Source organism: Podarcis pityusensis (genome assembly GCF_964106645.2).
Source record: "Podarcis pityusensis genome assembly, chromosome: 8".
NCBI lineage: Eukaryota > Metazoa > Chordata > Lepidosauria > Squamata > Lacertidae > Podarcis > Podarcis pityusensis.
The window spans coordinates 32,405,297-32,421,996 of NC_138033.1; the positions used below are offsets into that span (position 1 = coordinate 32,405,297).

The 16,700-nt window shown below is 47.5% G+C and overlaps 1 protein-coding gene across 1 annotated transcript in view; it reads right to left on the bottom strand.

Moving 5' to 3' along the window:
• LOC308484667 (bone morphogenetic protein 8B-like) overlaps positions 1 to 16,660 on the bottom strand; it is a 30,726-nt gene extending 14,066 nt beyond the window's left edge. The window contains exon 1 of the mRNA XM_081019626.1: positions 16,186 to 16,660. Coding sequence (XP_080875752.1) covers positions 16,186 to 16,645 — 460 coding nt within the window. The 5' untranslated portion in view covers positions 16,646 to 16,660. The remainder of the gene's footprint in view (positions 1 to 16,185) is intronic.
• Between the last annotated feature and the right edge of the window lie 40 nt (positions 16,661 to 16,700).

Genomic DNA, 16,700 nt, shown 5'->3' on the forward strand with positions numbered 1-16,700 from the left:
AGCCGTGTTGGTCCAGACAAAAAACTCAGATCTATATTAGGACTACACCTAGTTTTAAGTTCCCCAGAGCTCTTCATTAGGCTGGATGCTAAAGAAAGCAAATTCTTTTGTTACTATCAGCTAAGATGTTCTCCCCCACTTGCTTTGTTTACTATCTGGCCGGATGTTGAGCTCTGAACAATTCAAAAGATTGCCTGCTCTTTCTGTGATATTTTGGTTGGCCTAATAACGTGGGTGGTTTTTTTTAATGTCTGATGCAGAATGGAGCTCTCGGGATGCTGACAGGAGCTTGCTACTCAGAGTATGTGACTCCTTTGTCATCTAAATCGGCTCTCAGTTTGGTTCCAAGCCCACTCTAACAGCTGGCTGTCACCTTTAAAGTCCTATACCTGGTACCCTACAGATGTTCCAGGCAACACCCACCAGCCCCAACCAGCACAATTGTAGAATGCTGAGGCTGATGGGAGTTGTAGTAAGGTTACCAGATTTTTTTCAATGAATCCGGGGACACTTTTCAACTTCCAATAGATGGATTTTGTCAAGGGACTGATTTGTAAATCTGGAGACTGTCCATGGGAAACGGGGACATCTGGTAACCTTAAGTTGTAGTTCAAAATACCTTGAGGGCACCAGGCTGGGGAAGGCTGCCCCATATACATTGATTTCAGGGTATCTAAAGGACTACCTGCTCCTCCCCAATGATGGCCCACCTCTTAAGAGATCCCCGGGTGACTTTGCTCTGTGCCCCACCATTGTCTGCAGTGCAATTGGGGAATGCAGGGTGGGGAGCAGATAGGCACTGATTTCTCAGTGGAAACTCCCCCTCTCAGCAGCTCTATTTAAGTGTGCTTTTAATATCATCTCATATTTGTGCCCCACTATATCTCCAAGGGCAGCACCCTTTTTTTGTCCTCACAACAGCCCTGTGAGGAGCCTGGCCCAAAACCAGGGCTTCATGGCTAAGGGTAGATTTGAACTAAAAGCTTCTCCACAACAGCATCAGCTCCTGACCAAGTATTAATTTTGAAAGCTAATTGTATTTCAGTTCATATATAGGTTTGAGAGGTGCAAACTAGGTAGTTTCTCATTAAAATGCAAACAAAACTCCATCCCTTCCAGCACCTTTTCCATTTCTGCAGATAATTCCAGTATATTTATTTTCTACATCTTCCAGCATGCCCCATAAAAAAATCTCTGCAGGTCTGCACACAGGACGTCTTTTACACCCCTGCCAGTTTCAAGGTATTTTTAGCTTCAGCTGTGTATGTGTGTGTGTGTGTGTGTGTCAGTGTCATTTTATTCTATAAATTACACCTCCACTGTAATTATACTAGTCCCTGCTGCCTCAGAGTGGTCCATGTGCCTTTTTCGGACACTAAATTAAAAGGAAATTCTGGCACACCGAACCACATAAAGAATCTGAAGTCTTAAAATATATTCGAATGAGATGCAGAAAGAACTCTATCTATCAGAATCCATGCCAAAAAAATAAGCCGAATGCAAGACTTTGTCTGGAAGGGAGAATGTGGAACACTTCAGCCCCCCAGCCTTATATAAGCTGCTTACACTACACAACCAGACTTTCATGGGCAGAAACCATCTCTCTCGCTCTCCCCCTGTGACTTAACAGGTACTTTGAGGTACATACACAAAGATGTATCTGGCCCCCCCATGATGAGCTGCCCATCTTCCCAAGAGCAGACATAGAAAAGAAGAGGCTTCTTGACCTGAACTTCTCTTCCTGTAAAGGGCCTCTCTAGCTTTCCAATATTCAGGGTCAACCCTATCATAAGGCAGAATGGGGCAGTCGCCTCAGGCGACAGATGCTGAAGTGTGGAAAGTGGATGGCATGAAGTTTACAGCATGCAATGCCTTAAAAGAGAATTTAATGAAAATGATTTATAGGTGGTACATAACACCAGTCAAGCTTGCAAAAATCTATCATTTGCCCGATAATAAATGTTGGAAATGTAATGAAACTGAAGGTACATTCTTTCACCTTTGGTGGACATGCCCAAAGATTAAGGCATTCTGGGAGATGATCTATAATGAAATGAAAAAGGTATATAAATATACCTTCCTGAAGAAACCAGAGGCCTTTCTCCTGGGCATGGTCGGCCAATTGGTGCCAAAGAAAGATAGAACTTTCTTTATGTATGCTACAACAGCAGCAAGAATACTCATTGCAAAGTATTGGAAGACACAAGATCTACCCACCAGGGAAGAATGGCAGATGAAGCTGATGGACTACATGGAACTGCCGGAAATGACTGGCAGAATTCGAGACCAGGGAGAAGAGTCGGTGGAAGAAGATTGGAAAAAATTTAAAGTATACTTACAGAAACATTGTAAAATTAATGAGTGTTAGAAGGATGTGGGAATGAACTTACATGGTTTTAGTAGAAATGCAACAAAGAATTAAGTAAAAGCTGATTGATAATGGGTTAAATTGAAAAAATTCAAGGTTAGACCATTAAGATAAATTATGGAATAAAAATTGAGAAAGATGGGAAGAACTTGCTGAAATAGTGAATTGAACCAGAATACAAAAAAAGGGAGGTGTGAGGAGGTCGATGAAACAAGTAAAGGTGTGGGGATGCAATAGAAAAATAGCACCCTTGTGCAAGATTGTGCAAGAGGAAGCATCTGCTGACTTGTTCCCCTCACTCGCCTGGGTCACTGACAAGCTGCCTAACCGCAAAGCTTATGCGGCTGTCTGGAGTTATATCCTGGTAGAGAGAGAATAGTTATTCTAAGAAATGCAAACCCTAGCTGTTTTCCACCCGAGTGCTACACGTGTATATGCAACATGATGTAATGTGCGCAAGGCTAATAAACATGCAAGGCTGCTGGGAGAGAGAGCTCACTCCTTGCTTAAACCTTCACCCATGACTCTTCGTCATTTTTCCTCCGCACCTGGTGGGCTGGTTCCCCGACAAATGGTGCCTCGTGTGATTGCCTGAACGGCTTCCAGGACGCGTGCTGTCAAAGACGGTCCTCACTGCTACTCACCCGCCCGGCTGTGGCTCAAGGCGCCTTCTCATCTTCGGATCCCCGGTGAGTAGCTATTTTTCTATTTTTATCATGGGTTCTGCGCTCTCCAACCCTCAGAAACAATTTTTAAAAGACATGCAGCACCTCCTTCGGGAAAATAAACAGCAAGTACCTGAAGGTGATCTAATTGCATTGATTCTGGCCATAGATGAACATTGTCCATGGCTCCCTGACGACGGGACATGGGAAATTCCAGACTGGGATAGGATTGGCGACCACTTTCATGGCCATGGCCGCATAAATGTTCACGTCCTCAGTGCCTGGGCTAAAGTCCGTGGCTGCATGGCAACTCTTACGCCCAAAAACATCCTCTTGGCTTCGTTGCAACCACAACAAAAAACAGTCCTGAATATGCCTTTCATATATCCGGCTGCACCGCTTCAACCACCACCTTTTACTCCGCCACGACCACCAGATTATCAGCCTCCGCCGACGCCACTGGGGACTGCAATTAAACAAGCAGCCCCCCTCTTAGGTTTTTCATCTGGCACACCAGTGGCTAAAGTCATACTGCTCCCTGCGGTGTCACAGCTCCTACAGATACCCCCTTAATTGCTGCTGCAATGCCTCTCACAGCTCAGCGCCCTACATTAAAAATGACACTGGGTGGACGTGAGGTAGAGGGGGTTCTGGATACAGGGGCAGATGTTACTGTGATTGCTAAACAAGACTGGCCTCCCGAATGGCCCACAAAGGCAGCTGCGCAGGTTTTGGGTGTCGGGGGAGAAGCGCCAGCCTGTCAAAGCCTCCACCCAATTGATATCCTTGTGGCTGCGAAGCACATATCAGTGGAATTATTAAAAGACCTTACATCTGCCCTCACAGATTTTGGACTGTGTATTGCCCCAGATAAGGTTCAGCAAACTTTGCCTATGTTATATCTTGGACATAAATTGACACAACAAGCTGCCATTCCGGTTGTTCCCCAATTGTCTTTTCCTGCCCGCCTAAGGCTGGTTGACCTTCAACAACTTTTGGGACACCTGAATTGGATAAAGAATTACCTTAATCTGCCTACTAGCACCTTGTCACCATTGTTTTCTGCCTTACAAGGACACAACCTAGCCGGAGAAGTCATCCCAGTTACAGAAGAAATGCTACAAGCCTTACAACAGGTTAATGCTTTATTAAGAGACCGAATGGTGGATCGCATAGACACTCTGCACAATGTGCAGTTATCCTTGGCAATTTTTTCCACACCTTTGCTGCCTACAGCCATTCTCTACTCACAGAAATCGGCTGCCCCCTCGGGTGTCAACATTGTGGAATGGATCCACCTTCCGCATACTCCACCGCGTAACATTTATTCCTCTCCAGCGGCTGTAATGGATTTGGTAATTAAAGGGTGCGCTCGAGCAAAAGCCCTCTCTGGACTGGACGTTGAAAAAATTTACCTGCCTTTTTCACTCACAGAAACACAACACCTGATTTCCACCTCCGTGGCTACTCAAGTAGCACTTGTGGATTTTTTGGGAACCATCACGCATAATCCCCCCTCTGATCCACGCCTGTCTTTTCTTTCTCAAACTGTCTATACTTTAAAAACTGCTCTTTCTCCAACCCCCATCCCCTCTGCCCTTACCCTTTTCACTGATGGGTCAAAAACGCGGGGGGTGGTGGCATGGGAGGAGGGTGGAAAATGGAAAACTGAATTTACTGAGCAACAGAGGTCCGCCCAGCGGGCTGAACTTGCTGCAGTAATCCTTGCCTTTCAACTCTTTCCTGATAAACCTTTTAATTTGCTTGTTGATACACAATATGTGTATCGCCTTCTGTCTTCCCTGCCTGTTTCTTATATCACGCCTGCGTTAGATGCTGATTTGTTTGTTCTTTTTTCTACCTTGCAGTATCTTATTCAAGAACGCCGTCATCCTTTTTATGTTGCACACCTTCGTTCCCACACCAATCACCCAGGGTTTTTGGCTCAGGGAAATGCCGTGGCAGACGCTGCACTGCGATCTGAAGTGTTTTCCTTGTTTTCTGACCCTATTCTCTCTCATTCTACCTTTCACCAGCCTGCTAAAGTTTTGGCAAAAATGTTTAAAATCCCTATTGCACAGGCACGAGACATTGTCTCTCAATGTTCTATCTGTTCTAAAGCTCCAACCATGATTCCTTTTGATGCGGTGAACCCTAGGGGCACGTCCCCTCTTGCGGTTTGGCAGATGGATGTTACTCACACCCCTCTGCTCGCCCCATTTTCAAAAGTTCACTTGACAGTGGACACCTCATCTGGATTTATCTGGGCCACCCCATTGAAGGGTGAGACCGCTCGTCACGTCATTCAGCACACCCTGCGCTGTTTTGCTGTGATGGGTAAGCCACAAAGCATTAAAACGGATAATGGCCCAGCCTATATTTCCTCTCAGTTTTCATCCTTTTGTGATTTATGGAATGTGAAATTAATCCATGGTTTGCCTTTTTAATTCAACAGGACAGGCGATTGTGGAGAGGGCGCACTTGACCTTCAAGACACTGCTGTCCAAACAACTTGGAGGTCGAAATGCCCCCTCTGCCGAGATTCCTTCAATTGTGCATATTGTTTTATTCACTCTTAACCATATTTTGTGTCCCCATAATAGGGAATATACACCGGCTGAGATTCATTTTCGAAAAGCAGAGCCTTTGGCTCGACCTCTTGTATCTTACAGACAGCTACCTGATCCAACATGGCATGGTCCTGTGCCACTCATCTCCTGGGGACGCGGCTACGCGGCAGTGGACCTGGATGGACGGCCTACCTGGTTACCAGCGCGCTGTGTGCGACCCTGGCGAGCTTCTGCCTCGGAATGAAATTTATGACTCTGATTAAATAATACAAAAAAGGAGGGCATGTGGGGATGCAATAGAAAAATAGCACCCTTGTGCAAGATTGTGCAAGAGGAAGCATCTGCTGACTTGTTCCCCTCACTCGCCTGGGTCACTGACAAGCTGCCTAACCGCAAAGCTTATGCGGCTGTCTGGAGTTATATCCTGGTAGAGAGAGAATAGTTATTCTAAGAAATGCAAACCCTAGCTGTTTTCCACCCGAGTGCTACACGTGTATATGCAACATGATGTAATGTGCGCAAGGCTAATAAACATGCAAGGCTGCTGGGAGAGAGAGCTCACTCCTTGCTTAAACCTTCACCCATGACTCTTCGTCATTTTTCCTCCGCACCTGGTGGGCTGGTTCCCCGACATAAAGGAAAGGTAAAGATATGGAATACTGGATGTGTGTTTTAGTTTCTTTTTTGTTTTTCTTTTTTGCTGTATTGTTGTATGGCTTTTATATGTTTTATATGTTTTGTTATTGTTCTTTTTATTGTTATTTTCCCCCCTTTTTTCTGTAATTTTTAAACTTTTAATAAATATCATTAAAAAAAAGAAAGAAAGAAAGTGGATGGGCTTGCTCTGTGCCTCCTCAGTTGAAGACAGTGGAGGATGTGGTGTCCCACACCACTACCCCCGCGGTTAAGGATCCCATTGCCAGTGGTGGCAGGTGAGGAGGCACCATCTTGCCCCTCGCCCATAAACAGCAAAATGTCTTTGGCCAGTGGCCTTAGGGATATTCATGACACAGGTTAAACAAGTTTTCTATCATTCCATAGCTCAGTTTATTTCCTGCATGGTTTCTTCTCATAGCAGCGCTGGGACGCCCCCAGCACTAGACCACTGAATACCATTCCTTTGGCTTCCAACCTCTTACCACACATTTCCCACATGCTTTCCAGCTCACCCTTATTAATCTAAACAAACAAAAAAACAAGCATCAAAAATTCCATACGTGGTACAGGAAAAAACCCAGACAGCTGAACGCGCCTCCTTAGCTTAGGGAATGCCAACGTGGTGCCCTCCAGATGTTCTTGGCAACCCAGCTTCCCTCATCTCTGACCACTGGCCAAGCTGGCCAGGGCTGATGGGTGTTGAGAGTCCAACAAGGTCTGGAGGACACCACAGTGGCTGCCCCTGACTTCCCATCCTCCCTCGTTCTTCATGCTGGTCTCCAGAAATTTAAAAATCTTCTCGGCTTCCTTCGAGGCCTGGATCCCAAGGAAGTTAGGAGTTGCCAGTATTGGCATTTGAAAAAAAAAAGCTTCCTGTGTGCCATTATGTGGAGAATATGGGCAGAGTTTTCTCTCTTGTGGGTAGGAAGAATCTTTTCCCACTTAATCAGTGCAACCATAATCCTCTGCTATCTGCACTGAGGTTTGTTCCGCTGCCTTATGTGCAAAAACAAGAGGCCAGACCAAATCCAGCTGAAGCGCAGCTGAAGACCACCAGCCAGCGATTACACTGTCTCTGAGAGGCAACCATGTTGCCTGCCAGCTTGCCAAACACCCACTATGCTCTCCCAGGAGACCCTTCAGCTGTGGGTATGAGAGAAGTCACTCTAGCCAGCCTCAGGCTTTGAAAGAACCAGGAGCAGAAAGAGCACCTGCTGTAGACATCGGGCCTGGCTTCCCACCCCAACTGGCAGCTGCCTGCCTGGGAGCCTCTGAGGTGGAGCCCTCTTAACTTTAAAGGATGAAGCAGCAGGTGGGTTTAATTCAAAAGCTGCACTACTTTGTTCTGGGCTGTTCACCGTTTATTTCAAATATAGTCTGGTACCACTCCTTGCCATTGCAACAGTCAGAAAATGGGGGGGGGGAGGGGAGGAAGGAGCAGCCTGCCACAAGGGAGTCTTGGCAGTGGCAGGGGGTGGGGTGGAAACAACAGAGGGAACCTCAGTTGGCCTCTTAAAGGGGAAAATAATTCAGAATTCACAGCCACAAGACGTGGTGGTGGATACTTGTGGCCTCAAAAGCAGAAGCACTGGCTTGCCACACTATGAAGTAATATGCAGGACCATCTAAAGGGGGAGGCTGCAATAAACCAGAGTCCAAAATGACCCAAGTGCACCACAAATTCATAAACTGGAAGACTATGAAAGCTGCATGGGATCTCCATGGTGTGAGGCAGTCTGCCTCCAAATGCCAGGATAAAGAACTAGGGAGGCCATCACTGTCATACTTGGGAGCTTCTGCCCTGTCCCTGCTGAGTGAACAAAATGCCAGCCCTCTGTGGAGTGTGAACCTTAAAATTGCATGCCGAAGTCAAGACCTCCCTCAAAGGCTTAATTGTTTAAGGGCTCCAACTACTGAGCGGGGAGATGAGCCGGATAAGAAGCACTGCAGCTCAGGGGCAGAGCAAAAGTCCCCAGGTTCAACTGAAGTTGGAGAGAGGTTTAACCTGGGCCTCCATCTCAAAGCGGGGCTCCAATCCAGCAGCTTGTTAAGCTTTTAGCATTGGATAACTTTCACAAGTTGTTTCTTTGTACATCAGGCCAAAATGTTTCAACATGTTGAAGCAGGTAAACAACTATCCCCATTCAGCTATGGGGCAAAAGTGTTTGAATGGGTTTAATATCAGCAGCACTACTGCATGAAAGCGGGATTCCCCCCTCAATAGTTAGTGCATGTGCACAGAAAAAGGCTAGGAAAGCATCTGTTAAATGTTAAAAACATTCAGATTATGTCTCATTCTTTTTTCTACGTACTTTATTTGTGTGTTGTAGTTTTTCATTTTTATTATGGCTGGTGCCTCAGAAGTGGCCTGGGTCCCTCTGGACCTCTGAGAAGGCCTGTCTCCAGGTAGGGCTGGGAACCTCATTCCTGAAAGCCGTGAGAGTCATTGCCAGACAGTGTAGAGAATACTGTGCTCAATGGACCATTGGTCTGACACGGTCTAAGGCAACTTCCTGTATTCCTACAACTATGGGGGTGGGGGCAGAGGTGGTTTTAGGATAGGACAACTGGTTTGAACAAGATGTAGAATGAAGCGTGAGCCCCCCTCCCCAAATTTTAGCATTGCACAGGGTGCTGCTAAATTTGAGAGCCCAAAGTCTTTCACTGGTGGGGGGAAGCTGTAGAATAGCTTGGCAGGAGTTTGGACCCTGCAAGGAGGAAGGGTTCAGCCAGTGGTACAAATAGGTGAATTTGGACTTAATGGCTTTAACTGACCCTGCATGTTACTTCAGTTGAAAATCACACTGTTAACTAACACACACACACACACACCCACACACACACCACAGAACAATTGCTTCTACCTTCCTGGTACATCAAAGCAAAAAGAAAAACAAGAAGAAGAAAAATTCATCAGCCCCGATTTTTTTTTAAAGAAGAAGAACTCTTGAGTATGGGCAGATTTGCATTTAAATCATTAAATGCATTTAAATTAAGTCATTTAAATCATAGCACCACAATGGCTAGAGGAATAAAGTAGAGCTTGCTTCAAAAAAGTAGAGTGGCCTGGTGCTAAAGACATTTACTTGGGAATAAGCATCATTTTGTTGTAGGAAAGGATACTGTACTTTAAAGAACCAAAAAACCCCCAAAAAACCAAGCACCTGTAACTGCGTACATGCCTATCTGCCCACACACACACACACACACACACACACACTACAGTGAGCAGCACCTGTCCAGGAATGCCCAAACTAGCCCAGGTGCTGATGCCAGGACTGCATGCCACTGCTCTTTTCTTGTGCTGCTCTCTGGGAAACAGATATATTTTAGATATTATATATTAAATATATAATACAGAACACTAACAGGGCTTTTTTCGAGCCAGAACTTACTGGAACTCAGTTCCGGCACCTCTCAGGTGGGCACTATTGCCTTTATAAGAGAACAAGAGAGGCGTTCACGGTGAGTTTCAGCACCTCTTTTTCTAGAGAAAGAGCGCTAAACATTAATATCCATTTAGATAGATTGATATTAAATTCCTGGAAGCTGGGGAAATAGCCACAGTTTTTAGGCAGTCTCACTGGCCTTTTAAGAGTCTGCTGCTGTTTTCAAATTACAACTCTGCTGAACTACGGAGGCAACAGCACTGCTTTGACAGAAGGAAGATTATTGGCAGCTGCAGCTCCACCCACAATGGCAGCAGAAGCAACCGCTGATTATCCAATTGCAAAATTCAGCCACGAGGAAGCAGATGCAAACTCCCACTCTTTTCTGGATGGAGGGGGTGCTTGTGCAGGTGAAATTCCCAAGATTGTGCCCAAAGACTTTATTGGCAAGACTGCCAAGAGCCCAGGCAAGGCCCAGCTCCATCATTCCTAGGACATAAGCAAGCCATTAAACTGGGTGGCTCCCCCAAGCTTTCTGCGTTGCCCAAAAATAGTCGCCATGGACAGCGAGCGACTCCCAGAAGACAACCTCAGTTTCCTCTTGGCATTTGGTCCAAAGCTCTTGCGGTTGAGGCAGGGAGCGCGATGCAGCTGCCCTTTCCGCTGGAAATCAGGGCGGCTAGCGAGAATCCTAAATTTAAAACGTCCTCAGAATTTCTCTGGTGCAAGAGGCCTCCCATATGTTTCCTTGTTGGGAGGCTACCAAAGATGAACTCGCCCTGCACTGAACAGGCGTGGACAGGCTGGCATCTTTTATTTGTACCATACAGAAAAAACAGTATGAAAGATAGAGAAATTCATTAGAATGGGTAATGTCTGATGTCGGCGTATTTTTTTCCCTTTGAATCTGCTCAACAAAAAAACCTGAGCCTATTTAAGTGGTGTTGTGTAACAATGGAAATGAGGTGTAGTATAGAATTATTAACATTTTTGTTCTGAAACGCCGTCAGCACCACAAGATATACAATGCCTTTCACCAAACAAAAGAAAGGGCAAGTTTCGTGTCTATGAAAGAACTCCAAAATATATCTGTGTCTTTCTCCTTCCTTCTTCAATCCTTTTCTCTATGGCCCCTTCCCTTCCAAGAATTCTGGAATGTTTAAAAACCAGGAACAAATTATGCCAAACAAAATGAGGCTGAAGTTGGTTCTATTTCCCGGTTACTTAAGTTTATGCCAACATATTTTGCTAGTCCGTGATCAGAATTTGCTCCCCCCCCCCCCGCCGCATTCAATGGTGAGCATAGCTGGTTTGTAAGCCATGAAGAGATAAAACCCACTAATTATGGTTATCAAGAAAATTAACCCACGTTTCCAGAGCATGTAGAGTGTGAAATTGCGGTGTGTTAAAACCTTTTGGCAGGAGCCTGTTGGGAAGCAACCAACTTGTTCCCGAAGCACTCCAAACCCTAAAAACCAGCAAGTGATATATGAGCAGGGAACCAATCTCATTAATGGTCTCGGGTAAGAGGGTGGTTTTATTCCCTTCCCAAACACTGGAAGCTGTCTTATACCAAGTCAGGCATATTGCCTACACTGACTGGCAGCAGCTCTCAAGAGTTTCAGAAAGGGGACATTCCCAACCCTATCTGGATGCCATTGGTGATTGAACCTGGGACCTTTTGCATGATGAAAGTGTAATGCTGCTGGTATTGCTGGAGTGAGCTACAGCCCTCTGTGCACTCTGCCCAGATGAACAAGCCACTGTGTTCATAGCCAAAGCAACACCAGTTGGTGGGAAGACCTAAACCTGTGTTGTCTCAGAAACTGCTACAAACCTGCATCACCTCACAAACTTGGCAAAAGGGTAGATGTGGCTTCCTTTTTTGCTAAATGATGAATAGTAGAGTTTGAGGGGTTTGGGTTGTTGTTTTTTAAAATGCAATTCATCTTACACGACAAATTCCAGTCATCCAGGGTCTCCCAAAGGTACTTTTTACAGGAAGCTGTGGAGATCTTGAAGTGGTGGGCTAACAAAGTGAGACTTAATCTGGGGAAGCCAGAGGTGACAAACTGGCGATTGGGAGTACAACCTGTTCTGCATGGGGTTGTGCTCCTTTTGAAGACAAAGTTCACAGCTAGGTTGGAGTCTGCACCTGGATATATCCAGGTAGTGGCTGAGGTTCTGAACACTCCAAGTGCACCAGTGGACTAGGTGGACTATAAAGGCAGGTAGGCACAAAGCTGCCCTGCTTTCCATGGGGAAATGCACAGCAAGCTTCCAAGTCAGGGGTTGGCAACACGGTCATGCTCGCTAGCAGTGGCAGCTAGTGCCCACTGCAACTGGTAAAGTGGAAGACAGGGAGGTCAACAGTAGGTGGTGCCAGAGCCAACAGCAGGCGGAACCAACTGACTCGACTTTTGTCCCCTTCTTTCTTCCTTCCTTAGTTGTGCAAGAGCAACACTGAGACATGGCAGGCAGTGCCACAAACCTGGAGAGGTTGCAAGTGTGAAGGTAGGCAGGTGGAGGCTGGCTGAGGAAAAACTGAGCTTGGTGGGGCAGATGGGAGTGGGACTCCTCTTCTAAGCCATTTGTGCAGATTTTCTTGTGGAGGCCTAAGCTGGTGCCTCTTGTGCATTTTGTGCACAAAGCAAGCTCCTTTGTGCATTTGGGCTAACTCCTCCATACATCTAGTTACAGATAGGTAGCCGTGTTGGTCTGCCATAGTCAAAATAAAAAAAATCCTTCCAGTAGCACCTTTAAGACCAACTAAGTTAGTTTTTGGTATGAGCTTTCGTGTGCAAGCACACTTCTTCAGATACCTATCTGAAGAAATAAAAAAATTCCTTCCTGTAGCACCTTAAAGACCAACTAAGTTAGTTCTTGGTATAAGCTTTCGTGTGCATGCACACTTCTTCAGATGTATCTGAAGAAGTGTGCATGCACACGAAAGCTTATACCAAGAACTAACTTAGTTGGTCTTTAAGGTGCTACAGGAAGGATTTTTTTTATTTCGACTATGGCAGACCAACACGGCTACCCATCTCTATCTGAAGAAGTGTGCTTGCACACGAAAGCTCATACCAAAAACTAACTTAGTTGGTCTTAAAGGTGCTACTGGAAGGATTTTTTTTATTCCTCCATACAATAGTCTTTATGAGCGCAAGAGTCCCTCCAAAATAGACCTCTCACTTCTGGGAGCTTGCACCACCTCCCTCTCATTAAATCAGGGGCAGGCAACTTAGTGCCCTCCATTTTGCTGGACTACAACTCCCATCAGCCCTAGCCATCTTGGCAACTGGCCAGAAATGATGGGTGTTGTAGTCCAAAAACATTTAAAAGGGCACATTGTCTTCCTTCCCCTCCTTTTTTTTTGCCAGAACCCACAGAAAGGCACATCAATGTTTCCCCATCAACCTTTCCCACAGTTACAAATGTCACCTGCCTCTTATGTGGATTCTTCCCACACACTTCAAAGCTAATTAGGATATGTGCTTTAATTAGCTTCCTAGTATTGCTTGGGGGATTTGGCACCAGCTACAGGGCGGGATTCCCGCTGTGGGGTGCAGTGAGAAGGAAGAGAAGTATCCCCCACTTCCCGTATCTGGAATGCTAATATGTAACCCCCACTTCCCGTATCTGGAATGCTAATATGTAACCCCCACTTCCAGTATTTGGAATGCTAATATGTGCAAATGCAAGACCAGAGCTGGATCAGAGCCTGTGTTCTGCCACCCAAGGCGGGCCTTTTAATCATTACCCTATTTTTCTCACTGCTTGGCAAGAGCAGGGGCAGAATAGGCAAAGCTAGACCAGGATTGTGCCACTTTAAGCAATACTATGGGCAGCATTCACATGTAATGCTGAATGGTTTAAATAGGGTGGTAATGCAAGCTGACATTTTAATAACAACCACCTCGTGTGGGTGCTGCAAAAAGCTTTAATGAGCAGGGATCCCCCATCCCAGAATAAAGGCCCATCTGGAAGCACCCACAGATTTCCCCCAGGATTGACTGTGCTGCTGGACAATGAATGTGGGGAGGATTGTGTCTCACATAAACTAGTAATGGGACAGGGTTGGGAGGGAAGGAAGCCATTCAAGGCTGCTTCCTTCAGGCCAACTTAGACATTTCAATCTGATTGCATCTATTTCATACCGGTTCTTGAATTGTTACCTACCGCGTACCCTCAGGAGAGGGCCAGCTCAAAATTGAAGTATCACATGAGGGATGCAGGTTAAGGAACAGCCGCTTCATATACTGCTCACACAACCAAGTTTCAGTAAGTCAGCAGTTCAGAGGCACAAGAACTGGCTCAACAGGATTCCAGTGCCTCTTTGCTTGCTACCTGGAATGGGACTCCTTGGAATCTTTGCTCCAAGGCTGCGAGCCTGGTCCAGCCAGAGGGGAAGCCCCACCTTGGCTCTCAATGCTTGATCCACCCCACTTTCCTCCCTCTTGCCCTCGAGTGCTGATGGAGCAGTGACCCCCATCAAGAGGGATGCTTGGCAGTAGGTGGCAAAGAAGCCCTTGAGTCCCCTGCTCTCTATCCAACACATTCTGGCTTGGCCACATTGCTCTTCCTAGTTGTGATAAAAGGCAGTTGTGCTACATTTGACCATGAGAACCCCCCACCCAGGCTCCACCAGTCACTCACTGCTAAAAACCACCACCTGCAAGTTACAGAGTGGCAACATGTGCATGAGGGCAGGTCAGGGCGCAATCAGCACAGTTAAGTCATCAAGCTTATCAGGATGCAGGTCCTGATGTGGCTCATGCTTCAGCATCCCCATAAAAAAAACAGAATCCAAAAAACAACAGCAAAAAGCACCAGGCTAGTCTATACACAGGGAGTTGGAGGGAGAGAATCATGTACTGTACTAAGATGTAGCACAGAGTGGCCACAGGACCCCTTTGGCTCCTGGATGGATTGCACAGTGGTCCTTCTAGGACCGTCTGTTTGCCCCCCCCCCCCCCGGCTGCAAACAGCCAAATAACATTACACCCTAAGATGGATTGTGAATCTGGACTAGTCCTATAATCCTCAAAGTATAGACAGGTTGGAATTCTGCCACCCAGACTGATATGCCTCCCCAAAACAAAGCCAAAACAATAATATGCCATCAAGTGGTAGGGAAGTTCTTGAAGACTTCAGCTTGTATAAAAATGCATGCACTCTCTCTATCTCTGCCCCCCCGTGCTTGAAATTCTGATGTTCCTAGGAGCCAACTCCCAGGGGCTATGGGGTCTTCACCCCCATAAAATATTTGAGGGGGCCAGGGCACCCCCTTCAAAGTTGATGGGTATTGCCATTCAAAGGGTGTGAATACACCACATCATGTGATTATGTTGGGGGGCTTACCTGTCTCCCCCAATATTTTGTTCAAGTTGGCCAACTCTGCCTATGGGGGGCTTCTTTCATTTACTGTATTGTTCCAACTTGGGACAGCAAGGGTGTTGTTGTTGTTGTTGTTGTTGTTGTTGTTGTTGTTGTTGTTAATGATCACATTTCTGCCCTGCTCTTCTTGGCAATGGAGTGCGACAGGTGCGTTTTCCCCATCCTCCAATTTTTTCTGCAATATTTGTTGGAAGAAGGTGACTCCTGCTGACCCCACATTTGGAAGGTGGGACCTGAATCACGTGAAGGGTGGGGAGGTTTGCTTCCTTTCTTTGGTGCTTTCCCTCACCCCAGTGCTCAGTCAGTGGCTTAAATTTCCCCTAGGACCCCCTGAAAACACCTTGCTGCCCTGTCTGCTTTCTCTTCTCAGGGTGAGATTTGTTGCCCCTGTCAGTCTCCCTCCCGCCCCATGCAGGTCTGGTGGAAAGACTGCTGGGTGGACTGCCTTGCTTGGGGTGAAGGGCTTTCCCACCCCATGGATCCGTCCCTTTCAACAGATGGCTTCCTCCCCAAAGTCGGTCTGGGAATGAAGTGTCGTGACATTTTGTGGGGCTCCACCATGCCACCAAGATTGCAATCCTATGCACATTCCCAAAAGGTGCAAATTTACTTCATTCTCAGTTTGCCGCTTGCACAGCGTAAAATCTGCAGACCTTGAATTCCACCTGGCCCTTTGCACACCCTAGATGAGGCCAAGCATGGGCAGACTTCCGGCTTCTAGGATCTACTTGCTTTTTTGACTAGAACCCGAAGGTAACTCAGGTGGATCCAGGAGCAAAATAATAGTTCAGTTCCTTACCTCCACCTCAGCATTGTAATTCAGAAAATGGGCTACCTCTGCCCAGGTATTCAGAAGCACCCAAGAAGAGCCAGCCGTCCTGACACACACAAAAGCTTATTTCTCCACGCCAGTAGCCAAATTCAGGGGTTTAGGTATTATTATTGGTCCGCACGGTGGTCCCCGGTTGCACCCGGCCTCTACCCACCCCGGCCTCGCCCACTGCTCGGCTCTCAGCCCCTGGCGTCGGAGGGCGGCCGCTCTCCCATGGCAGGTTCCTCGAGAGCAGCGCCGCGCCGGGTCGCAGTGCCGTCGGAGCCGCGCAGGCAGGGCCTCCCCGCTCGCTTGCTCACTCACTCACCCAGGTTGACGAAGCTCATGACGGTGTCGGCGCCGTCGGCGGCCCGGCTCCGCGGGGGACTCCTCGCCCAGCTCGGCGTCCAGGGGCTGCCCTCCTCCTCCTCGTCGTCGTCGTCGTCGTCGTCCTGGCTTGCCATCGCGCGGTACAGGTCGAGCATGAAAAGCGGCGCGGCCGAGGGCGGCTGCCGTTGCTGCTGCTGCCGGGCGGCGGCTTTGGTGCCCGTCGGGGCGGGTCGCGTCCGGGGCCGGGGTCTGCCCGGCAGGCCCAGCAGGGCCAGGATTTCGCGCTGCATCTCGCGCCGCTCTCGCCCGCTGAGCCGGCGCTGCTGGGGCGGCTGTTGCTGCTGCGGGCAGGAGGCGGCAGCGCGGCTCGACGCCCGCCGGGCCCAGGGCTCTCCCGCCAGCAGCAGCAACAGCAGCATGGGGAAGAGCAAGGGGATCGGGGCCGGCGGGAGCCGCATCCTGGCGCCCAGCTCGGCGGTGGCAGCGGCAGCCCGGCCAGGGCGCAGGCGGATC